This window comes from Gopherus flavomarginatus, chromosome 13 (genome assembly GCF_025201925.1).
Source record: "Gopherus flavomarginatus isolate rGopFla2 chromosome 13, rGopFla2.mat.asm, whole genome shotgun sequence".
NCBI lineage: Eukaryota > Metazoa > Chordata > Testudines > Testudinidae > Gopherus > Gopherus flavomarginatus.
The window spans coordinates 11,632,450-11,659,102 of record NC_066629.1 but is presented as its reverse complement, the minus strand read 5'-3'; the positions used below and the strand labels follow the sequence as shown (position 1 = coordinate 11,659,102).

Genomic DNA, 26,653 nt, shown 5'->3' with positions numbered 1-26,653 from the left:
GGTTTGTTGGCAGACGTCAGTCCCACCAGGCAGGGTGTGGATCACCGGCAGGTGCAACGCGAGCTCGGCCAGGTCGTGGTACAGCTGCAGGAGCCCGTCATCCTCACTTCGACCACCATCCAGGTGTCCTGGACTGTGAGTACCGGCTCCGGAGGTGGGGAGGTGGAGGCGGGCTTGGAAGTGTAGAGAGAGCCGGGTGGGCATGCCAGGGCATTGTGGATGGTGTGTTGCTGGGGTGGCATAGAGGGACAGTGCACAGGCAGGGGGCAGGGGCAGCAGGGGGTCTGGAGGGGCAGGGGGGGTGCAGAGGGCATGGGGAGGCTAGTGGGTGGAGGTGTGTCAGTAGGGAGGAAGGGGGGCAGTGCAGTGGATGGGGGTGGGGCTGCAGAGCATGCAGAGCAGCGTGGTTCCAGCTCTCCAGGGGCTGGGGGCCATGTTGGGGCCACGGGCGAGCACTCCCCAATGCTGTCCCGTGGCTTGGTCCCACTTCCCCAGGTGAATCGTCAGGTCCAGTTCATCCAGGGCTACCGGGTGCTGTACCGCCCGCGAGGCAGCGCCTGGCTGGTGCAGGACGTGCCGGCGCCAGCCCAGCGCAGCGCCGTGCTGCTGGAGCTGCACAAGGGCCAGGAGTACGAGATCAAGCTCCGCCCCTACTTCGACGAGTTCCAGGGCATGGACAGCGAGGTGCTGGTGGTGCGCACGCCTGAGGAAGGTCAGTGGTGGGGTGGCAACCCCAGTGCAGGGCTGGCATCTCCCCAGGCAGCTGCCGTGCCGTGGGCCAGCGCCGGAGCCGTCTGCAGGGCCTCGGGCTCCCTGACCGTGGCTGCCGCAGGAGGGGCCGGGATCGCCCAGCTGGCGCTCCCTGGCGTCCTCGGGCAGAGGAGCCTGGTGCTGAGCAGAGGGGGAGGAGAGGCTGGGGGGTCGGCGCTGCTGTGAGGGGAGGAGTGTAACGTGCATCTGGGCATAACGCTAACCTGCCTGCCCCATGGACGGGCTGTCCCGTAATGCCTACCTCGGCCAGCCTGCCCGGGCCTGACAGCTCCGCAGGCCATGGGCTGTGGCTGCCTAGTGCCCATCACGGAGCCAGCAGCCATGCTCTGGGACGGGCTCCCTCCCTAGCCTCTGCCCACAGGGTGTTGGCTCATCAGAGCCATGGCCGAGCAGCTACAGCCTGGGCTGGGAGCAGGGCTTGCTGTCCTCCCCTGGTGCTGCTGGCTCCCTGGGGCTGGGCCAGGTGGAGGGAGCCTGGGGCAGGTCCAGGGGCCCCAGGAGGCTCTTGGGGCCAGGCATGGTGCTCACGGTTGGCCGGTCCCCTTGGCGCCCATGCCTAGCTCAGCACACAGGGAGCAGCTCCCCCTCAGTGCTTAGCACTAAACCCTCTTTCCTCCCTCCCAGCCCCCAGTGCCCCCCCTCAGGCGGTTTCCGTGGTAACAGTGGGCAACAGCACCAGCATCAGCGTGTCGTGGGAGCCGCCCCCCGCCGGCGAGCAGAACGGCATCATCCAGGATTACCGGGTAAGGTGGTACTGCAGGGGGCAGGCACCAAGTGAATCCAATGTGCCGGGCACGGGTGCTGCCGGGAGGGTTCGACCCCACTGGCAAGAATCACCAAGTCCCACACTGCCTACATGCTCTGGCAGGGCCGATGCCAGGCACCTGGGGGTAGGGGCCGCTGCTCCATGTCGTCCCCGAAGCCATGGGTAACCAGAGTCTTCTCCCTGGCAGATCTGGTGCCTGGGGAACGAGAGTCGCTTCCACATCAACAGGAGCGTGGAGGGCACGGTGCACTCAACAGTGCTGCAGGGGCTGGTGCCCGGGGTGCTGTACCGCACCGAGGTGGCCGCTGTCACCAGCGCCGGCATAGGCGTGAGGAGCGCGCCCGTCACCATCCAGATCAGTGAGTGCACCCGGCAGAGCGGGCACATGGCGGCTCTCGCCCCAGGACCTCCCTTTACACCCCTCCCTGGCCAGGCTTTGCACGTCTCTCACCCGTGCCTGCCTGGAGTCGTTGCAGTGCTCTGCTGAGCTGGGCACTGCCCATGTGCGGTGAAGGGTAGTGGAGTGAGGGTGAGACGACTCTGTCTGGACACGCTGCCAGGGCGCTGGGTTGCTCGGAGCTCAGCAGACTGCAGGCAGGGCAGGCAGGGAGGGGCAGTCTCCGCCGCAGGTGTCAGGGCTCAGTGCCTGCTAGGGTCAGAGGGATGCTGACTGCCGGGATGCTGGGGTGTGTGTGACATGGCACCGGTGGCGTTCATGGGGTTGTAGCAGAGCCACTGACCACATGAGGGGGTGTTGTGGCATGAAGGGGGTACAAATGCCAGCTGCCCTCCTCTGCCTTCCAGGCAGATGAGTCCTGCAGCCCCAGCAGGCCATGCAGACGCTCTCTGACTGCCTTGCCTTTGCCACCTGTACCCACCGCAGAGCCTACCCTGGACCAGGGCTCGGTGCCCATCAGCAGTGAGGAGAACGTGAGCCTGGCCGAGCAGATCACAGACGTGGTGAAACAGCCGGCCTTCATCGCGGGCATTGGCGGGGCCTGCTGGGTCATCCTGATGTGCTTCAGCCTCTGGATCTACTGGCGCCGCAAGAAGAGGAAGGAACTGAGCCATTACACGGGTGAGGGGCCAGCTCCCCTCCACCCCCACCCCAACCCCCATCAACACGCACCAGGGACCGCCCCCACTGCCACACGCCAGGGACCACCCTCACCCCAGTGCGCCAGAGACCACTCCCACCCCAGTGCACCAGGGACTGCCCACACCGTCACACACCAGGTTCTGCCCCCACCCCAGTGCGCCAGGGACCCCTCCCACCACAACCCCCCACCGGCACGCACCAGGGACCAATCCCATCCCAGTGAGCCAGGGATGACCCCCACCCCAACTCCCACGCACTAGGGATCGATCCCACTCCAGTGTGCCAGGGACAGCTCCCACCCAACCCCCACTCCACCGGCTCCAGGCTACACAGGCACTGCTCTCTGGGCCTTGTACGCCCCGCACTCTCTGCAGGATAGCAAGTAGCAGCTTGCAATCCCCGAGCCCTCCTGGGCCTCCCTGGAGCATCCAGCCCCTGTCCCCAGCTCTCTCAGTGTGCCCAGTCCACTGCTCCCAGAGGTACAGTGCACCCAGCTCACCTGTTCCCCTCCGCTCGCCGCCCTGCTTCATGCTCACCTGGTTACATAGCAAATGAAGGCCGAGCATGTACTCGAAAACCTAGCCACTCTCCCGTCTCATGCAGCAGTGGTTCTCAGCCTGTACTCTGCGGAGCCCTGGGGGCCTGCACACTGTCTGCAGGGGCCGCGAAAGACAGACTGAAAAGTGATTGAACAGAATTCAATTATATACAGACAATCGGTTTCCAAAGGGGTCTGCAAATGAGAAAAGGTTGAGAATTACAGTCATACAGTACTGCTCGGCTGCACTTCCCAGCCAGGCTGGCTGTGCCCCTCGGCCAGGAGACAACGGCCTGTCAGTGAAGGGTCCAGGGGCCTCTTGGTATCCTGAGAACGTCAGATCAACCTGTTGGCCCTTGCTGACTGTCCATTTTTTGAGTGGAACGCCCGGTCAAAAGGGACCTGGTGGCTCCGGTCGGCACCACTGACCAGGCTGCTAAAAGTCCAGTCAGCGGCGAAGTGGCGGCTCAGGGCTAAGGCAAGCTCCCTGCCTGCCCTAGCTCTGCATGGCTCCCAGAAGCGGCCACCAGGTCCCTGCATCCCCCACATCCCAACCCCCAGCCCTGAGCCCCCTCCTGCACCCTGAATCCCTCATTTCTGGCCTCACTCAGAGCCTGCACCCCCAGCCCAGAGCCCGTACCCCCCTCCCGCACCCCAACCCCCTGCCCCAGCCTGGTGAAAATGAGTCAGGGTGGAGAAGAGCGAGTGACAGAGGGAGGGGGGGATGGAGTGAGAGGGGCAGGGCCTCAGAGAAAGGGCAGGGCTGGGCTGGGCTGGGGCCTCAGGGAAGAGGTGTTCGGTTTTATGCCATTAGAAAGTTGGCAACCCTAAGAATGGAACTGAGGGTGGCAGTACCCAGTGACCAGGCGGAGACAAGCATCTGTTACCACCCCCTGAACGAGCTGCCCCCTGCTGGTGACCGGCCTTAACTCCCCGTCCTGGGAGCAGGGTTCTCCCTAGATACATGACTTCTGCAGTATTCTCTGTGGGTCCCTCTCACAGAGCTTATGGTGACCCAGGGGGCTAGTGGCCCTCAGCTGAGACCTCACAAGCCACCCTTTGATGAACCCTTACACAGATATCTGCCATGGGGATCCCTGTGCCCGCTGCCCGTTGGCTCCCAGGGGTCCCGGGGTCACAATGGTGGTGGGGGAGGGCGGAGTAGGGCTCCTCAGCATGGCTGCTAGCACCAGACAGCTGGGATGGAGGCAGCTCCAGGGGAACAAGGCTGGGACACAAAGGGAGCAGGGCCTCTGAGTCACCCACCCCCTGTCAATACAATGTCCCAGCCTGTGGGCTGGGGTCTGATGGGGGTGAGGTGTGCCATGCTCCTGTGAATGCCCCTGTGCTGCCCTCTGCCTGGCCCCAGCTTCCACCCCCTGCCCTGCCGCTCGCTCCCCGGCTGTGCCCTGGCATTCTCCTGCGACTGACGGTCTCTCCCCTTCTCTCTTGCAGCCTCCTTTGCCTACACGCCAGCAGGTAAGGCCCTTCCCTCGCCCCAGCCACGGGGCTCCCCGAGAACGTGTTGGAGCCCCTTGACCCAGCTTGAGTTACAAAGATCATCTACAGAGTCCCATTTCCCTGAACACGGGAGGCGGCGAGCAGCAGGAGCCGAGCCTGCTGTCACTTGCACCCAAAGAGCTTTCCTCTGCTCAGCTTTCTCGCTGCTGCCATATCTCTCACCCCCTTCACCCAATGGTGCCTGGCCGAGCCCTATCCACATAGGTCAGAGCCCGGCCCGGGCTTGGAGCTGTCTTGGTCCTGGCCTGAGACATGGGCCTTTGTTTGGGGGAGGTGGTTCGGGCTGCTGAACTGTGGGAGCTGCCTGCTTATCACAGCCTTGTCACCATGCTCTGCAATGACAGCTGGGCCCGACCACCAGCCCCCAGCAGCCGGGTCTCACCCGACCCCCAGCAGCCAGATCCCACCCGACTCCCAGCAGCCGAGTCTCACTGCAGCGTCTCTGTCTCTTTCAGTCTCATTCCCGCATGCAGAGGGGCCCGCCCGTGGCAACAGCAGGTGAGTGCAGAGACCCCCCTACGCCACACTCCGCAGCTGCTGGGGAAACCCTCCAGCAGTGCTATCCAGCATGCAGTGCACCTAGACCCAGCCCTACCCTCTCTTCCTGCAGACCGGGCATGCTGGCCATGGCCACCAGCGCCTCCAACTACCCCTGGCTGGCGGACTCATGGCCCGCCCCCAACCTGCTGCGCAATGGGAATGCCAAGGAGCCTGGCACGAGTTGCTGCACGGGGATCCATGATGCCACGGAGAGATATTACAATGGTACTGGTGGGGCATGAGGAGTTGTGGGTGGCCAGGCTGTGGCAGGGGGTTGGGCATAGAGCAGTCAGGAAAGGGGCCAGGACAAATAGGCTCATGTCTGGGGCATCTCCGGCACCAGGTCTGTGGGAGCTGGGCGAGTGAAGGAGCTGACCTGAGTCCCTCTCTGGGGGCCCAAGCCGGCTTCACTGTTGCTGGCTCTGGGGAGCAGCTGGGCCGAGCCCCTGGAGAGGGGCAGGAGAAGCAGCCCAAGGCAACTGGGCCAATGCTGGCCACTCTGGGACAGCAATAGCTCAGAGCCCACGTGGCAGGCAGGATAGGAGCCAAATGGCCCCAAACGCAGCTGAGCTGTCCCTATAATGAGGTGTCCTGTGTCTGTGATTTTCCCTGCAGAGGCCGGGATTTCCAACTACCTCGCCCAGACGGAGAAGTTTGGGGTGGGCACGTCGGACGGGCCCATTTACAGCACCATTGACCCTGCCAGCGATGAGATGAGGACCTTCAATGGGGCCTTCTCGCAGCACACCACACCTTACGCCAGCACGCCCCTGATGCCATATGGGGTGCCCAGCCTGCCCTCCCCTGACGCGGAGGAGAGCCTGCGGAGTCCCCAGCCTGGCCCCTCCGGCAGCCAGTATGCGCTGCCGGAGCGCAGCAGGGCTGAGCAGGGTAGGGTTGCCATGTGAGAACCACTGGGTGTGGCATCTGGGCGGGCTGTGGGCCCGGGGGATGTGGAGGTGGGGCCCAGATGCCAGGGACAGAGTTGGCTCTTCCGGCAGCTGGGCTCAATCGCCTTCTGGGAATGGGAGCCACATTCTGCTGCCAGGAGCACCCCAAGGACAGTGCAGAGTGTCTCCAAAGGGGATCGGCTGGACCCTGGGCCCAGCCCATGCCCTCAGCAGCCGCTGTGGAGCCCCCTCCCTGCAGGTGAGCCCCTGCGATGCAGGCACAGGGCTCCGAGGGTGGGCAGGAGACAGGGGCTCACTATGGGGCCGCCCCACTCACTGTGTCAGAAACGCCTGTCTGGCTCCGGTCTCTCTAGTGGCGAAAATCAGTAAAGCAAAGTCAATGGGGAAGCCGGTGAAAACGCCCTCTCTGAACTGGATGGAGCTGCTGCCCCCTCCACCTCCAGCCAACGAGCTGAGCCAGTACGTGGAGGAGGAGGAGGATGAAGAGGAGGAAGAGGAAGAGCTGGCTGCCAGGTGAGCACAGTTACAGCTCTCTCTGTCCTAGCAGGGATGGTGGCAGCAATGCCATGGCCAGGATCTTGATGCCTGTGGCACCACAGACTCTGCACCAGTGGCTGCCAGGGCCAGGCAAACATCGCCACCGGCACCAGACTGCCCCAGCCCTGCCAGAGGCACCGCAGGAGTTGGGAGGGTCCAAGCAGACCTGTGGCATTGCCAGCCTGCCCTGGACTCGCCTGGGTCAGGTCAGAGGCTCGGTCAGGAGAGTCTATGGCAGAGGCTGATCACAGCTGTAGCCATGGGGCACCTACCACTTTAGCCTGGCTTTGCCTCAGCCCAGGATGGCAACATGTACTACTGCTGGGGGGCCCAGGGAGCCCTCCCACCAGCCCTGTCAGAGCCTTAGCTATGGGCTCTGGGCAGCACAGTGGATGTCACCCCTGCCACGGCCTCTCCAGAGAGAGGCAGGGTCCTGCCGGCCATGAAGTGCCACAAGGCTTGAGTCATGGCCTGCACACGGGAGCTGGGCCAGGGGGCCGTGTAGAGCTGGGTAGGGTGGGAGGTGTGGGGGTCAGGGCGGGGCAGGGCAGAGAGATGTGGGAGGCATGTGGGGTACGGAAGCACATGGGGAGGCATGTAGGGCTGAGCAGGGGGCTGCATGGGGCTGGGCAGAGCGAGGGAGGCACCTGGGGCCAGGCAGGGAGGAGCGTGGGATGGGTGGGGAGGCGCAGGGGGTGGGCAGGTGTGGCGTATGCAGCTGGTTGGGATGAGGGAGGCACATGGGATCGGGCAGAGAGACCTGTGGGGTCGGGCGGGGAGATCTGCGGAGCCAGGCGGGGAGGCACGTGGGCCGGGCGGGGAGGTGTGTGGGACAGACAGAGAGGCCTGAGGAGCCAGGCGGGGAGGCGCGTGGGTCAGGTGGGGAGACACATGGAGCCAGACGGGGAGGTGCGTGGGCCAGGTGGGGAGACACGTGGAGCCAGATGGGGAAGTGTGTGGGACGGGTGGGGAGGCGCATGGGACGGGCAGGGAGACACATGGAGCCGGACAGGGAGGCGCTTGGGCCAGGTGGGGAGACATGTGGAGCCAGATGGGGAAGTGCGTGGGACGGGTGGGGAGGCGCATGGGACGGGCAGGGAGACACGTGGAGCCAGTCAGGGAGGAATGTGGGCCGGGCGGAGAGGCCTGTGGAGCCAGGCAGGATGAGGGAGGCCTGCAGGGCTGGGCGGGGTGGCTGCAGGAGCGGCGCCAGGGTTTTTGACGCCCTAGGCAGGGGTCCTTCCGTGCTCCCAGTCGTTGGCGGCAATTCTGCGGCGGAGTGGTCCTTCTGCGCTCCCAGTCTTTGGGGCACTTTGGTGGCGGGTCCCGGAGCGAGTGAAGGACCCACCGCAGAATTGCTGCTGAAGACCCGGAGCACGGAAGGATCCCCCGCCGCCGAATTGCCGCCAAGGGTGGCAAAATGCTGCCCCCCCCAAATCCTAGCGCCGGTCACCTAAATGGAAGCGCCGGCCCTGGGTGGCTGTGAGAGCCAAAGGCGCCATCCAGGCCTGTGGTGCCCAGCAGAGTCTAACATTCCCCCCGCTTGCAGCATGGACGCAGAGGAATGGTGCCCCCCGCTGCCCGAACGCACCTACCTGATGGAGAACGTCCAGGAGGAACAGTGCCCCCTGCCCCCACCCCGTGGCGATATCTCCTCACCCGCCCACTCCTACGGGCAGCAGTCCACGGCCACGCTGACGCCCTCACCACACGATGAGATGAGAGCTGCTGAGGACATCCCCAGGCTGCATCACTTCGAGATCCCCCACCTGGCCCGGTAGGAGGCGTCCCCACCCCTGGGACAGGTGCTTCAGAGGGAAGGAACAGAATGGGGCAAATATCAAGTGATTCATCCCCTGTAGTCCAGTCCCAGCTTCACAGTCAGAGTTAGGGACACCCAGAGCCTGGGGTTGCCGCCCTGACCATAGGCGCCAACTTCCCCTCTACCCGGTGGGTGCTTGACCCCCACCCGCCCTTGGCCCACCTCTTCCTGCCCCTGCCCTGCCCTCACCCCACCTCCATTCCACCCCTTCCCCAAAGTCCCCGCCCCACCCCACCTCCTTCCTGCCCCCATTCCACCCCTTCGCCAATGTCCCCACCTCTTCTCCGCCTCCTCCCCTGAATGTGCCACATCCTCATTCCTCCCTCTCCCTCCTGGAAAGTCCTAAGTGTCGCCAAACAGCTGTTAGGCAGCGGTGGGGTTGCGGGAAGTGCTAGGAGGGAGGGGTAGGAGTGGGAACAGAGTGCACTTGGGACGGGGGTGGGGAGAGGAGGAGAGGCAGGGGCGGGGGGTGAGGAGAGCTTGGCTGTCGGGGGGTGCTGAGCACCCACTAATTTTTCCCCGTGGGTGCTCCAACCCCAGAGCACCCACGGCGTCGGTGCCTATGGCCCTGCCCCTCTTGGCTAACAGCCATAGTCAGACCTATCCTCCATAAACTTAGCTAATTCTTTTTTGAACCCCATTATAATTTGGCCCTCACAACATCCCCCACGGGCAGCAGGTGGAGCCACCCTTTCGGGAGGCTAGCTCTGGCTCTGCCCCTTCTGCCCAAGCCCCCCTGCTCCCCCACAGCCAGAGCCCCAAGAACCCCCCTCCTGTCCAGAGGAGACCTGTGCACCCACCCATCAGCCAGATCAGTTCTGGGCCACCTGGCGCCGCGAGGGACCCCTGCCCATACAAACACACACACACCTGCTCAGAGTTGCCCCAAGACTCCCTCTCCACCCTCCATGGCCCTGAGGAGTCCCAGGCCAGCTGTACCTCACCCCCTCCCCGGCCCCAAGCTACATCTCTCTGGTCCATCTCTCTGCTATGCCCCACGCAGGTTCCAGGGCGGCTGAGAAGGCAATATTTGTTACTCAGCTTCCTGGGTTCCTGAGTAATCTCCCTTGACTCCCCAGGCCTATTATACCCGCCGCCCATGACATTCCCTGGCAGTGAGTTCCACAGGTTGGCCGTGCATTGTGTGAAGAAGTGCTTCATTGTGTTTGTTTTAAACCTGCTGCCTATCAATTTCATTGGGTGACACCTGGTGCTTGTGTTATGTGAAGGGGTAAATAACACTTCCTTAATCACTTTCTCCACGCCAATCATGCTTGTATAGACCTCTATCTTACCCCCTTTAGTTGTCTCTACAGAAGCTGTTCCATACCCCTCCCTCATCCTGCCTGGCTCCACAGGCCTCCCCGCCCGGCCCACATTCCTTCCCGTCCAGCTCCATGTGTCTTCCTGCCCGTCCCATGCGCCTCCCCACCCGTCCCACGCATCCCCCGCACGCCTACTTCCCAGGCCTACGCCCCTCTTCAAGCTGAACAGTCCCAGCGGTTTTAATCTCTCCTCATGTGGAAGCCATTCCACACCCCCAATCATTTTTGTGGCTCTGCTCTGTACTTTTTCCAGTGCTGATCTATCTTTTTCGTGATGTGGCAACCAGAACGGCAATGCAGCATGAGCTGTTCACCCCGTTCTGCCTGCGTTAGCCCCTTGCCCAGGGAGCCAGGGCTCAGAGCTCAAAGGACGGCAGGCTAGAGCCTTGTTAAGAAATCCCAGGCCACTAGCCGCAGCACATGGCCCCCGAACAGCCCACACCATAAACTCCAGTCAAGCAGGCACATGGCAGACGCACAACAAAGTAACAGATAATCTGCTCCCCTCAACGGCCGCGTAGTCACTCCTCCTTCATGTGGAGAACTCGCTCACACAATTCCCTGTGTCCTAGCTCTGCCGGTGCCCCTCAATCCTGACCCACAGCCCCCTGCTACCGCAGCCCTGGGCCCCACACGCAGCTCTGCCAGTGCCCCTCAATCCCGACCCACAGCCCCCTGCGACCCCAGCCCTGGGCCCCACACGCAGCTCTGCCGGTGCCCCTCAATCCCGACCCACAGCCCCCTGCTATCTCAGCCCTGGGCCCCACACACAGCTCTGCGTGTGCCCCTCAATCCCGACCCACAGCCCCCTGCGACCCCAGCCCTGGGCTCCCCCCACAGGTCTGCCAGTGCCCCTCAATCCCGACCCACAGCCTCCTGCTACCCCAGCCCTGGGCTCCTCCAGCTCCACTGTATCTTGACCTGCAGTATCAACGCTTACCCTCGCCTGGGACAATGCTGTGCTGTATCTTTAGACCGGGGAGCAGAGCTGAAGCTGAAGGGGGCCCAGAGCGGTCCTGCGGCGTGGCCCTTGTGCAGCAAGTTGAGATGGGTTGCTGGCTCTTGGTCCAGTCTCTGCTGGCCAGGTGCCCCAGAGCAGAGTTGTGTGCACCCCTGAGGGGGCCAGAGAGGCTGGGCTCTCCTCTCAGTGGGGCCCATTGGCAGGGGGCCGCCGTAGCAATGGCTAGTGTTTGCAGGTCTGCCCGGGTGCGGTGGGTGGGTGCCAGGAGACCTGTCCCTGGCTCCTGGAGCCGCCTGCTCCCAGGCAGTGCGTGGGTTAACTGGGCTGTCCTTGCTGTTTTCCAGGCGATTACCGAATGGCTTGGGGGCCTTGCCCAGGGCCCCGAGCCCTCCCCTGACTCAGTCCAACCCAAATCTCAATTTCCTTGCGGACGGGGCCGATGGCCACACACCCAGACATGGGCACAGGCGCAACCTGAGTCAGACCCCAGCGCACAGTGCTGAGAACGTCAGTTCCCCGAGCCCAGGTGAGCCCCCGACGCTCCCGCAGCAGCACCTGTGCCCAGCCGGAGGGACCGACACCCCTTCTCCCGCCATGGTCAGCCCCTGCCAGGCCTGGTGCCTCTGCAGGTGCCAGGGTGGGATCAGTGCGCCCCAGCTGCGGAGAGCCTGCCCAGAGCTGGGGGAGCAGCGAGCCAGGTACCAGGGGCACATGCTGGGGGTGCGGGCGAGGACCGAGTGCTCAGCCAGCAGCGCTCATGGGAGGAGATGGGCGACGGAGGCATGTCGGGGACTCACGCTGCCTTTGCCAACAGGTAAAGTCCATCCCGCCCCCGGTGACGTGTCCCTGCCCCCGGCACAGAAAACGAGAACAAAGAAAAAGGCCAAGTCCAGCCACTACCGCCGGGAGAAGAAACAGGGAGGTGAGTGTGGGCGTGGCACATGGCAGCGCCAGCGGCTCCTCCTTCTGGCAGCGAACGCCCCGGCAGCCCAGCTGGTGAGGGAGCTGCTAGCTCTGACGCCCGCGACAATGCCAGCCGGGTAGCACAGCTCCTGGCTCTTCTGTCTGCCGGGGAGCCGATGGCCCCATTGGTGTAACCCTCGTGTCAGGGCCCCCTCCCAAGTCACACCAACCCCCATCAGGGGCTCTGCTGGGAGGGGCACAGCCTGATTGGCCCGCTGACACAATTCCCTCTGCTTCTCACACAGATCTGCCACCGCCCCCACTTCCACCACCCAGCGAGGACCCCGGGGCCTCTGCTCAGCCCCCGGCGCCACCACCGGCCTGCGGCACCTCCTCTCTGGAGAGGGACGTGAGCAGTGCCGGCGCCGCAGAGCGGAGAGCTGGCCATCGGACCGCACTGGGCCAGCACCAGCACCGAGACGGTAACGCCAGCCACCGCCCGACCGCACTGGGGGCATCCCAGCTCGCTCTCGCTGCCCCTCGCTGGGCTGGGGGCTGGTTCCCAGAGTGCTCTGGGTCCCCCTGTGCAGCACCCACCCGAAACCAGCCACCCTCGGGCACAGACAGGCATGTGCCTGGTGTGATTCCATTGCACCTCCTGTGAGCACAGCACCCTGCTAGCCATACATGGAGCCTGACCCTCCCGATGTCTAGCCTCCCAGCTAGCTCCTGGGAGGACCCACGTGGCCCGGGGCCGGGCTGCGGGATGGGGCACACGTGGTGGCAATGCAGTTCCATGGCAGGGCACTGTGGGTCTCTGAGGTGCCCTGCAGCCAGACTCCAGAGGAGGCCATGGGCCTGGATACCCCCTGCCCAGGAGCTGTGGGCACTGGGTATATTAAAGATCAAACGCCAAGGGGCGGCAGGGCTTAGCCATGGGTGCCTGAGCTGCATCTGACCCTGAGCGGCTCCGTGAGCCTGTCCCCTGCCATGTGCTGCAGGGGGCTCCCTGCAGGGCCCCATCCCGCCGGGCGCATCCGCTGCGCATGTTGGGCGGGGGGGGGGCAGGAGGCAGCGCCAGCCCTACCCACCCGCCTGCCCTTCCCTTGCAGCGGAGATCGCCCCGTACAGCAGGCCCACCTTCCTCTCCAGAGGCCAGGTGTCAAGCAGCTGCTCCACGACCGGCAGCTCCTCCTCCAGGGGCTCGACGGGGTCCCGGGGCCACGGCTCCGGCCGCAGCAGGACAGCCGGGGACCGTAGTGAGGTGAGCCGAGGCGCGTAACCTGGGGGGCCTGCCATGCACTGGGGAACAGGATAAGGTTTGCACCGGGGCTGGTTTGCTGTCCTGGAGCTCCAGCCGGTGCGGGAGGGGCTTTGCTAAGAAGGCTCAGAACAGGCTACCTTGGCACCCAGGGACCTGGCCTAGGCAGGGGAGTCTCTTGGCAAAGCCAGACCCGTTTGGGGGCTTTAACCTTGCCCTGGGGGAGGGAGAAGCCCCATCCACATGGGCCCTGCTGTGCTGCGGGGAGCCCCGGGAGGGGCCTGCTGGCTCGGAGATGGCTGGGTGGTGCTGTGGTGGGCTGGGCATGGCGGGGGGCGTTCCCAATGGATCCCACCTCAGGGCAGCAACCCCAAAGGAGTCCTGGGGAGGGGAATGCCACGCCAGGGCAGGGGAGGACGGCCCCACAGAAAGAGCGAGCTTGGATCCCCCCGGCCATGGCTGCCAGCGACAGGTGGGGCTGCTGTGGCATTTCCCCATGGCCAGTGGGCATTGGTCCAGGAGCTAGTGAGCTCTGGGGCTGGGTCCCGTGCTCTCTGCAGCCAGGGGCGGGTCAGAGGGGCCTGGCCAAGCCGTGCTCCAGCTGGCCCATGCCCGCAATGGCCTTAGCCCCTCCCAGGTCCAGGTCTGGTCTCAGGTGCCAGCCCCGCTGACAATTTTCTCTCTTTGCAGGAGAAGAGATGAAGCCAGCGACCCTGGCTGAGTGAGCGGATGCAGGCTGAGAGCAGGGCTCTGCCCTGAGATCTGGGCTTTGGTTTGGTTTAATTGATGACACTGTGACTGGAGCCAGACAGCCCAGTCCCTTGTAAATAGGTGGGGTTGGGAGCGGCAGGCCAGGGCCCAGGCAGGCTGTGGGTGAGGCCTGCATGGGCCCGGTCAGTACCAAGCCGGCAGTTCTGCAAAGGAAGGTTTGCGCCCAGCAGGGCAAGGGCAGGCAGCTGGGGCAGGACCGCCACCCCAGCCAGGCGCAGAGAGCAGCCCACCCGCATGGCACGCGTTGCCCATGGGGCACTGCCAGCCCAGCCAGCCCCTCGTGTGGGCAGGGCTGTTTTTTGGTAGCTAATGAACCCTTTTGTAAAACCACCAATAAAGCTATTTGTTACCCTGGATGGAGCGACGGGCTTTGCTTATGGGGGGGGGGGGCGGGAGGGCTGGGTGATGGGCGGCAGCAGGGGCTGCCCTGGGGCAAGGGAGGGCATGTCCTAGGCCTCAGAATATTCCCTAAACATGCTTAATGCCACACACCAGGCTGGCACCCGTTGCTGTACGGGGCGGGCTCCTCGCCTGCACCGTTAGTCAAAGCTCAGATTATCGCAACCATCTCACCTGTTCTCCGCCTGGTGCCATTTACCCGCTGGCCCCTGCCCAGGGCGGCCCCGGATTCATTCTGTGTCTCGTCCGTGGCACTGCCAGGCTCTGGCCCCCGCACCAGCTGAGTGAGGGGTCACTTCAAACCCGTGTCAGTGGGGCTGGCAAGAGCTTTTTATAAACCCTAAATTGGGGCTTGGCCCGGGGGCCAGATGCAGTTCTCAGAGAATGGGGGAGGGACAGCCCAGCGTGGCACTCAGCACCATGGCAGCTCACGAAGGGCTGAGCCTGCTGTGCGGGCATGGGGGGGGGGCGGGGGTCTTGGAGCTGAGCAGGTAGGGCACTTGGGGCACTGTAAGATGCCATGTCTGCCAACACGCTGCCTGTGACAGCCTGTGCCTGTGCCCAAGCCTGGCCTCCCACACATCTATGCCCAGTCCACTGTGAATCTGGGCCCAAGCTCACCGGAGCAGGAGACGTGCTACTGCTCTGGGACGGGCCTTGTTCCCCCTCCCCACCCCGTGCACAGATCCGCTGCACCGTGCTGAGCGCAGCCCTGGCTGTGTCAGTTGAGCCTGCTCGGGGCACGACTAGGGCACATGGGGGTCAGAGTGCTAGTGCCCCGGCTACACGTGTGTCTGGCGAGTGCAGCTGCACCGGGGCGATGGCAGGGGCTGGCAGCAGGTCACAGCTTGGCAAGTGCTGAGCCGAGGGGTCTCTGTGTCTCCCCTCACTGCTGGGACAGCTGTACCTCTGCCCACGGGGCCAGCATGCCATCCACTGGCAGTGCCAGGCCATAGGGCCAGTGCGGGGAGGGGGAGCTGCAGACGCAGTGTTTACAGGCACCAGAACATGTCCTGGAGTCCTGGCAAGTCGGGGACGTTAGGAAGCTGAGGTGTCTGGTGCTGATCTCCTGCAGCGCTCCCTCCCTCAGCGGCCCGTGAGCGGGGAGAGTTGGGCTGACGGTGTAGAAGTCACCAGCGCTCCCAGCAGCATCTAGGCGAAGGTCCCGGGCTAGGGAGCACTGGCGCACTCAGCTCTCTGCTGCTGGTGCTGCTGTGCACAGACTCAGATCCCTGGCTGGGAATTGTGCCCAGATCTCCTAGGAGCAGCAGGGCTATGGGTCACCTCCCATCATGCCCCCTCCCCCATGGTTACCTCCCTCCCTGCCCCCGCAGGAATGGGGGGGGGCAGCAGCAGCAGAGTGAACGTCACCTCCCAAGTCCCATATGCAGCCCTGCCTGTGTGTAAATCCATCCTGCTGCTCTGGGGGTGAGGGGCATGAACAGGAATCTCAAACAGGAGCCGAGAGGGTATCTTACCTCTGTATTTGCCATTGGTGGGACTGTGCTGGCATCCTGTGTCCAGTTCTGGAGGATGTGGATAAATTGGAGGGGGCAGGGAAGAGCCACTAGAATGATTAAAGGATGAGAAAACTCACCTGGGGCATTCTGCATGAAAAAATTCTGTGCCAAAAAATTAAAAATTCTGCACACCGTATTTTAAAATTCTGCAAAATTCTGCAAATTTTATTTGTCAAAACAACACTACATAATCCCACCAGTTTCATTTATTTTCATAATTTATTTCAAAATAGCTGTCAGCAAGTATGTAACAATACAGCCACACACAAAATTTCCCCCAGAAGTAGAGAGTTAAAGAAACCCCTATGACAACCCAGTGCCTGTTTCTCTGACCCCTTCCCCACTTCCCCAGAGCCCAGCTGGGGGGGCCAGACACCCACAATCCACCCCCTGCCCCAGTCCAGCCGCGCTTCCCCCAGCCAATGCACCCAAACCCCCTCTTCCCCAGAACCCAGCTGCGGGACCCCTCCAGCCCAGATACCTGCACCCCCACTCCCTGAGCCCAGCTGTGCCCCCCAGCCCAGATACCTCCTGACCCCCAAGCCTAGGGATTCAAAGGAAGAGGCTTGCAATTGCATGGAATTTCCTGCATATCTCCCACAGGGCATGCTGGAAACTGCAGATGCAGGAGCCCTCTAGCTCCTCTCCCCCCGCCCCCAGTGTCTTCTATGTGCCAGCTGGGTTCTGATGGGTCCAGTGGCCCTAGTGGTGGCCAGCAGCACTGTAGCCAATTTCTGTGGAGTGGGGAAAGGAAATTCTGCACGCACGGTAATTTGTGCAAAATTCTGCATTGCGCAGTGGTGCAGAATTCCCCCAGGAGTAAGTGATGGACTCAAGGAGCCAAAGTTATGACATTGTTAAGCTAAGTAGGGATGACCATCCTGAAGTGCAGAAAGAATAGCAACTATGGCAGGCGACCAGCTTGGCTTAACAGAGAAATCTTTGGTGAGCTTAACAACAAAAAGGAAGCTTACAAGAAGTGGAAACTTGGACAGATGACTAGGAACGAGTATAAAAATATTGCTTGAGCATGCAGCGGTGTAATCAAGAAGGCCAAATCACACTTGGAGTTGCAGTTAGCAAGGAATTTGAACGGTAACAAGAATGGTCTCTACAGGTATGTTAGCAACAAGGTGGGCAGGGAAAGTGTAGGCCCCTTACTGAATGGGAGAGGCAATCTAGTGACAGAGAATGTGGAAAAAGCTGAAGTACTCAATGCTTCTTTTGCCTCAATCTTCACAGACAAGGTCAACTCCCAGACTGCTGTACTGGGCAGCACAGTATGGAAAGGAGGTGAGCAGCCCTCAGTGGTGAAAGAACAGATTAAGGACTATTTAGAAAAGCTGGATGTGCACAAGTCCATGGGGCTGGATGCATTGCATCCGAGGGTACTGAGGGAGTTGGCTGATGTGATTGCAGAGCCATTAGCCATTATCTTTGAAAACTATGGTGATTGGAGGAGGTCCCAGATGACTGGAAAAAGGCTAATGTAGTGCCCATCTTTAAAAAAAGGAAGAAGGAGGATCTGGGGAACTACAGCCCAGTCAGCCTCACCTCAGTCCCTGGAAAAATCATGGAATCAATTTTGAAGCACTTGGAGGAGAGGAAGGTGATCAGGAACAGTCAACATGGATTCACCAAGGGCAAGTCATGCCTGACTAACTTAATTGCCTTCTATGAGGAGATAACTGGGTCTGTGGCTATGGGGAAAGCAGTGCATGTGATATATCAAGACTTTAGCAAAGCTTTTGATATTCTTGCCAGCAAGAAAGCTGGCTAGATCATCAGGCTCAATGGGTAGTGATCAATGACTCGATGAATAGTTGGCAGCCAGTATCAAGTGGAGTGCCCCAAGGGTCGGTCCTGGGGCCGGTTTCATTCAAGATCTTCATTAATGATCTGGATGGTAGGATGGACTGCACCATCAACAAGTTCATGGATGACACTAAGCTGGGGGGAGAGGTAGATACACTGGAGGTTTGGGATGAGGTCCAGAGTGACCTAGATGGATTGGACCAAAAGAAATCTGATGAGATTCAACAAGGACAAATGCAGAGTCCTGCACTTAGGATGGAAGAATCCCATGAACTGCTACAGGCTGGGGACCGACTGGCTAAGTGGCAGTTCTTCAGAAAAGAACCTGGGGATTACAATGGACGAGAAGCTGGATATGAGTCAACAGTGTGCCCTTGTTGCCAAGAAGGCTAACTGCATATTGGGCTGCATTAGTAGGAGCGTTGCCAGCAGACCATGGGAAGTGATTATTTCCCTTTATTCAGCACTGGTGAGGCCACCTCTGGAGTATTGCGTCCAGTTTTGGGCTGCCCACTACAGAAAGGATGTGGACAAATTGAAGAGAGGCCAGCGGAGGGCAATGAAAATGATTAGGGGGCTGGGGCACATGACTTATGAGTAGAGGCTGAGGGAACTGGATTTATTTAATCTGCAGAAGAGCAGAGTGATAGGGGATTTGATAGCTGCCTTCAACTACCTGAAAGGGGGTTCCAAAGAGGATGGAGCTCGGCTGTTCTCAGTCGTGGCAGATGACAGAACAAGGAGCAATGGTCTCAAGTTGCAGTGGGGGAGGTCTAGGTTGGATACTAGGAAACACTATTTCACTAGGAGGGTGGTGAAGCACTGGAATGGGTTCCTTCCTTAGAGGTTTTTAAGGCCCAGCTTGACAAAGCCCTGGCTGGGATGATTTAGTTGGTGCTGGTCCTGCTTTGAGCAGGGGATTGGACAAGATGACCTCCTGAGGTCTCTTCCAACCATGATATGCTATGATTCTATGATTCTATGATTTGATCATAGCCTATAAGTACCTATATGGGGAACAAATATTGTCTAAGGGGCTCTTCAATGTAGCACTGAAAGGGCTAACTCGGTCCATGGGTGGACATTGAAGCTCGACTAAGTCTGACTAGAAATAAGGGGTACATTTTTGACAGTGAGTAATTTCCCAAGGGTCATGGTAGATTCTCCATCACTGGCAATGTTTAAATCCACATTGGCAGTGTGATGCAGTAGGGACTGTCTGTGTGGGGAGTGGGAGAGCAGGGGAGGACTTTAGGAGATGGACGATGCCAGAGCCTGTAACCTGAGCTAGGTAAGGGAGGGGAAAGGTCAACACCTTTGCCCGGGAAGGGGAAAAGGAAGGGAGTGGCAGGAGGGAAGCAGTTTGAGTTTGGGCTTGGGGCTGTGTGGGCGGAATTCAGGGTATCCTAGCTAGGATCCAAGCACCCTGAAAGCCCAGAAGGACTCGGTGGAGGGGTCCTGACTGTGCCTGCAAGCTCTGCTGTAACCTGTGTTCCTGTTGTCCAATAAACCTTCTGTTTTACTGGCTGGCTAAGAGTCACTGTGGGTCCCAGGAAGAGGGGTGCAGGGCCGGACTCCCCCACACTCCGTGACAACTGGTGGCAGCGGCGGGAGATACTGCACCCCGTGGACGGCGCTTCCTGCAGTAAGTGACTGGGGAGCAGTAAAACGAAGGGGTGGTTAACCCCTGGGAGTGTGTGCCCAGTGAGAAGGACTTTGCAGTAACAGGGTCCCCCGGGGGATTGCAGCGAGTGGTCCCAGGGGCGGAGGAGTCTGCAGCTCGACCCTGGCAGAGAGGTGGTGACCTCACGAAGGGCTGGTGCGCTAGGGGTCCCCCTGGAAACCGTGGGGAGCGGCGAGCACCCCAGCCTGTGAGTGGCCAGCAGGAAGATGTATGCCAAGCGGCGCAAGTGTGACCTGGTGGAGCTGTGTAAGCAGAGGGGGCTGCACCCAGGGAGGCTCAGCAAGGACCAGCTGATTGCCCAGCTGGAGCAGGGAGACCGCATGAATGAACGGAGCCCTGTCTCTGAGGGAAGCAGCCGAGCAGATGCAGCGCAGGCACCAGTGACTGTCCCTGCTGGGAGTGGTCAACCGGCAGACGAGGGCTTCCCGAGACCCCCCCTTCCTAGGCGTAGAGGAAGGGCGGGGAGGAGCCCAGTGTATACCGAGGGCACCGTGACACCCCCGGCCAGCAGGGGATCCGCCCGGCGAAGCCCACCCCCCAGCAGGGGATCCTCCCGGCAACGCTCGGCATCCGTGGAGCGGATGCGGCTGGAATATGAAAGGGAGCTGAGACGGGAGGAGCTCGAGTTAAAGAGGCGAGAGCTGGAGGAGAAGGCGAAACAACGTGAACATGAGCGGGAGGAGAAGGAGAAACAGCGTAAACATGAGCTGGACCTGGCCCGGCTGAGGAGAAGTGAGGCCCCGGCTGCGGTGAGTGAGGGGGGACCCAAGCCTACAAAGAGCTTTGATAAGCACTTGCTGCCCCGGCGTAAGGAGGGGGAGGACATAGATACCTTCCTGACGGCCTTTGAGAATGCCTGCGAGCTGCACAGGGTTGACCCTGCAGACAGGATCGCAGTTCTCACCCCCTTACTGGACTCCACAGCCGTGGAGGTATACAGCCGACTGAAAGGGGCGGAGGCAGGGGACTACGAACTGTTCAAACAGGCCCTGCTCCGCGAGTTTGGGCTGACTCCTGAGATGTACCGGAAAAAGTTCCGGAGCCAGCGTAAAACCCGTGAGGTTACATACCTACAACTGGTCAACCGGGCGCAGGGGTATGCCCGCAAGTGGACAGCTGGGGCCCAAACTAAAGAGGACCTGCTTGACCTATTCATACTGGAGCACCTGTACGAGCAGTGCCCGTCCGACCTGAGGCTGTGGTTGATGGACCAGAAGCCGGAGAACCCGCAGCATGCAGGCCAGCTGGCCGACCAATTTGTGGACAGTCGGGCAGGGGATGGCAGGGAGGAGTCTCGAAGGAGCAAGCCTGCCTCAACGCAGAGAGAGAGTCATCATGGGACCTCCCAAAGGGGGCCTATGGAGAACCCCCCCAAAAGGGGAACATCCAGCGGCAGGTCCCTTCGACCCACTCAAGGGGACCCACAAGATATGGGCTGCTATCGCTGTGGCCAACAAGGTCACATACGGGCCCAGTGCCCCAAGCTCAGGGACAGACCAAGCAGACCCAACCCGCAGAGGGTGGACTGGGTAAAAACCCAATCGGAGGAAGGGCTACATTCCCAGGAAAGGGGGGTTGGCAACATACCACCTGTGGATGCTCCCGGTTCCGGGTTTTTGGTTTACCGGGTGGGCGCGGGGCTGCCCCTCCGGAAAGAGTGCATTGTTTCCCTGGAAGTGGATGGGAGGAAGGTCACTGGGTACTGGGATACGGGCGCAGAGGTGACGCTGGCCCGGCCCGAGGTGGTGGCCTCAGATCGGATGGTGCCCGACACCTACCTGACCCTGATGGGCGTGGGCGGGACCCCATTCAAGGTACCCGTGGCAAGGGTACACCTGAAATGGGGGGCCAAGGAGGGCCCCAAGGATGTGGGGGTACACCAATATTTGCCCACTGACGTGTTAATGGGAGGGGACCTTGAGGACTGGCCTAGTAACACCCAGAGTGCCCTGGTCGTGACTCGTAGTCAGAGTCGGCAAATGGCACTGCACCCCGAAAACGGGGAAGGTACTCGACCTGAGGTGCAGGACCCTAACTCAGGGAGCGGGGAACGCCCAGGGGCACGGTGCAGAGAGGCTGCGGCCTCAGACCCAGCCAGCAAGAGAGAGCCGGTCCCCATTCCTGTCCCAGCTGCTGAGTTCCAGGCCGAGTTGCAGAAAGATCCCTCCTTGCGGAAGCACAGGGACCGGGCTGACCTTAGTGCGGTACAGACCATGAGGAGAGGTTGCAAGGAGAGGTTCCTGTGGGAGAAGGGGTTCCTGTACCGAGAATGGGCTCCCCCAGGGGAAGTAGAGTCATGGGGGATCAGGAGGCAGCTTGTGGTTCCCCAGAAGTTCCGTCACAAGCTGTTGTACCTGGCCCATGACATCCCTCTCGCAGGGCACCAGGGAATCCGGCGCACCAGGCAGAGGCTGCTACAGAACTTTTACTGGCCTGGGGTCTTTACCCATGTCCGACAGTACTGCCAATCCTGTGACCCCTGCCAGAGGGTGGGGAAGGCCCGGGACAAGGGGAAAGCGGCTTTGAGGCCTTTACCCATCATAGAAGAACCTTTCCAGAAGGTAGCCATGGACATAGTGGGACCTCTCAGCAAGACGACCCGGTCAGGGAAGAAATACATCCTGGTGGTGGTGGATTTTGCCACTCGCTACCCCGAGGCGGTGGCCTTGTCCTCTATCGAAGCAGACACAGTGGCAGATGCGCTGCTGACAATTTTCAGCCGGGTGGGGTTCCCCAAGGAGGTCTTAACGGACCAGGGGTCCAACTTCATGTCGGCCCTGCTCCGGTCCTTATGGCAGAAATGTGGGGTCCAGCACAACTGGGCCTCAGCGTATCACCCCCAGTCCAACGGGCTGGTAGAAAGGTTCAACGGGACACTGAAGATGATGCTAAAAACATTTATGAACCAGCATCCGCAAGATTGGGACAAGTACTTACCTCACCTGCTGTTTGCGTACAGGGAGGTACCCCAGGAATCTACTGGGTTTTCACCTTTCGAACTGTTGTATGGAAGGCGGGTGAGGGGGCCCCTAGACCTGATGAGGGACGAATGGGAGGGGAAGGCCGCTCCCGAGGGAGAGTCAGTGGTGGAGTATGTCCTGGCCTTCCAGGAAAGACTGGCCGAGCTCATGGGCCTGGCCAGGGAGAATCTGGCCCGAGCCCAGAGGAGGCAGAAGGTCTGGTATGACCGCACAGCACGAGCCCGTACCTTCGCCACCGGGGATCAGGTGATGGTTCTTATCCCCGTGAGGAGAAACAAACTCCAGGCCGCTTGGGAAGGGCCCTTCAAGGTTATCAAGCAACTGAATGAGGTAAACTATGTGGTGGAGCTGTCAAACCGGGCACATCACCGTCGGGTGTACCACGTGAACATGATGAAACCATACTATGACAGGGGGAATGTGGTGTTGGCCGTGTGTGGACATTGGGAGGGGCAGGGAGATGACCCCTTAGTGGATCTATTCCCTGGGACAAAAGCTGGTTCCCCCCTGGAGGCGATTCCCCTCTCTGAGCAACTGACCCCGGGCCAGCACGCTGAGATCAGAGGGGTGCTGCATCTGTACCGACAGCTGTTTTCCAACCAGCCTGGACGCACTAATTTGACTGTCCACTGGGTGGAGACCGGGTCACATCCCCCTATAAGATGCTCCCCTTTTCGGGTCACTGGTAAAACTGCCCAGGATCTTGAAAGAGAGGTCAGGGACATGCTGGCTTTGGGGGTGATCCAGCCGTCTTCCAGCCCTTGGGCCTCGCCAGTAGTGCTGGTTCCCAAGAAGGATGGGTCAATCCGGTTCTGTGTGGACTATCGAAAGCTCAATGCCATTACCGTATCTGATGCCTACCCTATGCCCAGGCCTGACGAGCTCTTAGACAAGCTGGGAGGTGCACGGTACCTCACCACTATGGATCTTACCAAAGGCTACTGGCAAGTGCCGCTGGACGCAGATGCCAGGCTGAAATCGGCCTTTATCACCCCTCTGGGGCTCTATGAGTTTTTGACCCTGCCCTTCGGCCTCAAGGGAGCGCCAGCCACCTTCCAGCGCCTGGTGGATCAGCTACTGAGGGGGATGGAGAGTTTTGCCGTGGCGTATATTGACGACATCTGCGTCTTCAGCCAGACCTGGGAGGACCACGTGTCCCAGGTTAAACAAGTCCTGGACCGACTCCGAAAGGCTGGGTTAACAGTAAAGGCTGAGAAGTGCAAGGTGGGGATGGCTGAAGTATCTTACCTGGGCCATCGGGTGGGGAGCGGCTGCCTGAAGCCGGAACCAGCCAAGGTGGAGGTGATCAGAGACTGGCCTGCTCCCCAAACCAAAAAGCAGGTCCAGGCCTTTATTGGGATGGCGGGATACTATCGAAGGTTCGTGCCCCACTTCAGTGCCATAGCCAGCCCCATCACTGAACTGTGCAAAAAGGGGAAGCCAGACAAGGTGATCTGGACTGAGCAGTGCCAGGAGGCTTTCCAGGCGCTGAAGGAGGCTCTGGTTAGCGACCCAGTTCTGGCAAACCCAGATTTTGACAAACCCTTTATGGTGTTCACCGATGCCTCAGACACGGGACTGGGGGCGGTGTTAATGCAGGAGGATGAAAAGGGGGAGAGACACCCCATCGTGTACCTGAGTAAGAAGCTGCTACCCCGGGAACAAAGCTACGCGGCCATCGAGAAGGAATGCCTGGCCATGGTGTGGGCCCTTAAGAAGCTAGAGCCATATCTCTTTGGGCGACACTTCACCGTATACACCGACCACTCTCCCCTGACCTGGCTGCACCAGATGAAAGGAGCCAACGCCAAGCTCCTGAGGTGGAGCCTGCTCCTGCAGGACTATGACATGGACGTGGTCCATGTGAAGGGAAGTGCCAACCTGACAGCGGATGCGTTGTCCCGGAGAGGGGACCCTGAACTTCCCCAGGTCACTGGGCAGAGTGACCCCGCTCAGTTCAGTCTCGAAGGGGGGAGAGATGTGATGCAGTAGGGACTGTCTGTGTGGGGAGTGGGAGAGCAGGGGAGGACTTTAGGAGATGGACGATGCCAGAGCCTGTAACCTGAGCTAGGTAAGGGAGGGGAAAGGTCAACACCTTTGCCCGGGAAGGGGAAAAGGAAGGGAGTGGCAGGAGGGAAGCAGTTTGAGTTTGGGCTTGGGGCTGTGTGGGCGGAATTCAGGGTATCCTAGCTAGGATCCAAGCACCCTGAAAGCCCAGAAGGACTCGGTGGAGGGGTCCTGACTGTGCCTGCAAGCTCTGCTGTAACCTGTGTTCCTGTTGTCCAATAAACCTTCTGTTTTACTGGCTGGCTAAGAGTCACTGTGGGTCCCAGGAAGAGGGGTGCAGGGCCGGACTCCCCCACACTCCGTGACAGGCAGTTAATCCAAAAGCTCTCCTCTAGGCATTATTATGGGGCAGGTCTTTGACCCCTGCTATGCAGGGGATCAGGCTAGATGGTCACAATGGTCCCTTCTGGCCTTGGACTCTATGAACATCTGCCCGACTGCCCTGTGCCAGGTGGTGAGTCTGGCTCTGCAGTCCAAGAAGGGGAATCGTAAACTCACAGGACTAGTGCAGTCCCCTGCACTCGTGGCAGGACTAAGTATTATCTAGACCCTCCATGACAGGTGTTTGTCTAACCTGTTCTTAAAACTTTCCAGTGATAGAGATTCCACAACTTCCCTGGGCAATTTAGTCCAGTGCTTAACCACTCTGACAGGAAGTTTTTCCTGATGTCCTAAACCGCCCTTGCTTCAATTCAAGCCCATTGCTTCTTGTCCTGGCCTCAGAGGTTAAAAAGAATAATTTTTCTCTGTCCTCCTTGTAACAACCCTGTATGTACTTGAAACCTGTTATCATGTCCCCTCTCAGTCTTCTCTTTTCCAGACTAAACAAACCCACTTCTTTCAATCTTTCCTCACACGTCGTGTTTTCTAGACCTTTAATCATTTTTGTTGCTCTTCTCTGGACTTTCTCCAATTTGTCCACATCTTTCCTGAAATGCGGTACCCAGAACTGGACACAATACTCCAGCTGAGGCCTAATCTGCCCAGAATAGAGCAGAAGAATGACTCCTCGTGTCTTGCTTACACACTCCTGTTAGTACATCCCGGAATGATGTTCACTTTTTTTGCAACAGCATTACCCTGTTGACTCATATTTCGCTTGTGATCCACTATGACCCCCAGACCCCTTTCTGCAGTACCCCTTCCTAGGTAGTCATTTCCCATTTTGTATGTGTGCAACTGATTATTCCTTCCTAAGTGGAGCACTTTGCATTTGTCCTTATTGAATTTCATCCAATTTACTTCAAACCATTTCTCCAGTTTGTGCAGACCATATTGAATTTTAATCTTATCCCCTAAAGCACGTGCAACCCCTCCCAGCGTGGTATTGTCCGCAGATGTTGTCAGTGTGCTCTCTGATGCACCGTGCGCTGCCAACCCTCCTCATTCAGGCATCACCGCTCATGGAGGATGTGCTTGCACTCCAGCGCCCAGCCCATCGATCGCCCCGGAGCAGCACGATTGATTCTCACACGGGCAGGGCTGTTCGAGTGACTCAGTTCACTGAGCCCTGGCACACCCAGAGGGGCAGGCAGTGGGGGCTGGGCGAGAGGGGCCGCAACTCAGGCTAGGCCTGCCAGTGGTCTGGCTGTGCTGGGACCACAGAGCGAGCACCGACAGGCCAGGCCTGCCTCACGCCTGAGCTCCTACCCTGAGCAGCAGCCTCCTTTAGCTCCCGGCAATGACCGGTGCCCACAGCACTGGGGCTCACCTCTGCTCCATGTCCTGCACCGATGGGGGGCCCAGCCGCCTCCCTCCCCGGTTCTTTCTCCTTCTGCATCAGTTCTAACCATCCGGGCTGGACAGCACAACTGGCACTGCCAGCCCTTCTGCCCTGCAGCATCCCGGGACTGGGAAACCTGCCCTTGGCCCCCACAGGGGCTCAAAGCACAGCCGGCTGCAGACACGGGCCCCCTGCTGCTCCTCACCGGCTGCCCAGACCTGTGCTGAGCCCAGCTCCGTGGCAGTCCCAGGGCTTGTGCTCACTACACCGTGCTGTGTACTCGCTGCCAGCAGCACCGGCACATGAGAGGCCAGGGCACAGAGACCCCAACAACCACCCCACCTGCATGGCCCCTTGCCCCGCCTCCCCCCAGCAGCCGGCCTTGGGGGACCAGCTGTGTCCAGACAGGAAGGCATGTCAGCCTGTGCCTCCCTCACAGATCCTCCATGCCCTGCTTTCTCTCTCTCTCCTGGCCAGCCCCTGGGGGTTGTGTCCCCCATGTTGCCTCCTGTGTGGCTCTTTGGGTGGCAGGTTATACATATCCTCCCCCTTGCCCCAATCACCGTGCAACAGCCACAGTTCTCTGTCTGTTTGGGACCTTTCCACACACACACACACGGCTCAGTCACTGGGTTTCCCCTTGAATACAGTCACCCTTCAGCATAGCGGCTGTGGTGAAAGCGCTGGCATTCCTGCTGGCTGCTGCCCCAGACACCGGCTGTGCACCAGACGTAGGCG

The 26,653-nt window shown here is 60.5% G+C and overlaps 1 protein-coding gene across 2 annotated transcripts in view; it reads left to right on the top strand.

The window, feature by feature from the left end:
- The window catches only part of ROBO3 (roundabout guidance receptor 3), a 248,986-nt gene extending 234,934 nt beyond the window's left edge, over positions 1-14,052 (top strand). For both annotated transcript variants that reach the window (XM_050921538.1, XM_050921539.1), the window contains exons 13-28: positions 14-135; positions 496-712; positions 1,396-1,514; positions 1,725-1,896; positions 2,421-2,615; positions 4,630-4,653; positions 5,151-5,193; positions 5,306-5,460; positions 5,851-6,126; positions 6,500-6,659; positions 8,233-8,460; positions 11,136-11,317; positions 11,606-11,713; positions 12,000-12,176; positions 12,807-12,958; positions 13,646-14,052. In XM_050921538.1, coding sequence (XP_050777495.1) covers positions 14-135; positions 496-712; positions 1,396-1,514; positions 1,725-1,896; positions 2,421-2,615; positions 4,630-4,653; positions 5,151-5,193; positions 5,306-5,460; positions 5,851-6,126; positions 6,500-6,659; positions 8,233-8,460; positions 11,136-11,317; positions 11,606-11,713; positions 12,000-12,176; positions 12,807-12,958; positions 13,646-13,657 — 2,342 coding nt within the window. In that variant the 3' untranslated portion in view covers positions 13,658-14,052. The remainder of the gene's footprint in view (positions 1-13; positions 136-495; positions 713-1,395; positions 1,515-1,724; positions 1,897-2,420; positions 2,616-4,629; positions 4,654-5,150; positions 5,194-5,305; positions 5,461-5,850; positions 6,127-6,499; positions 6,660-8,232; positions 8,461-11,135; positions 11,318-11,605; positions 11,714-11,999; positions 12,177-12,806; positions 12,959-13,645) is intronic.
- The last annotated feature ends 12,601 nt before the right edge of the window (positions 14,053-26,653 follow it).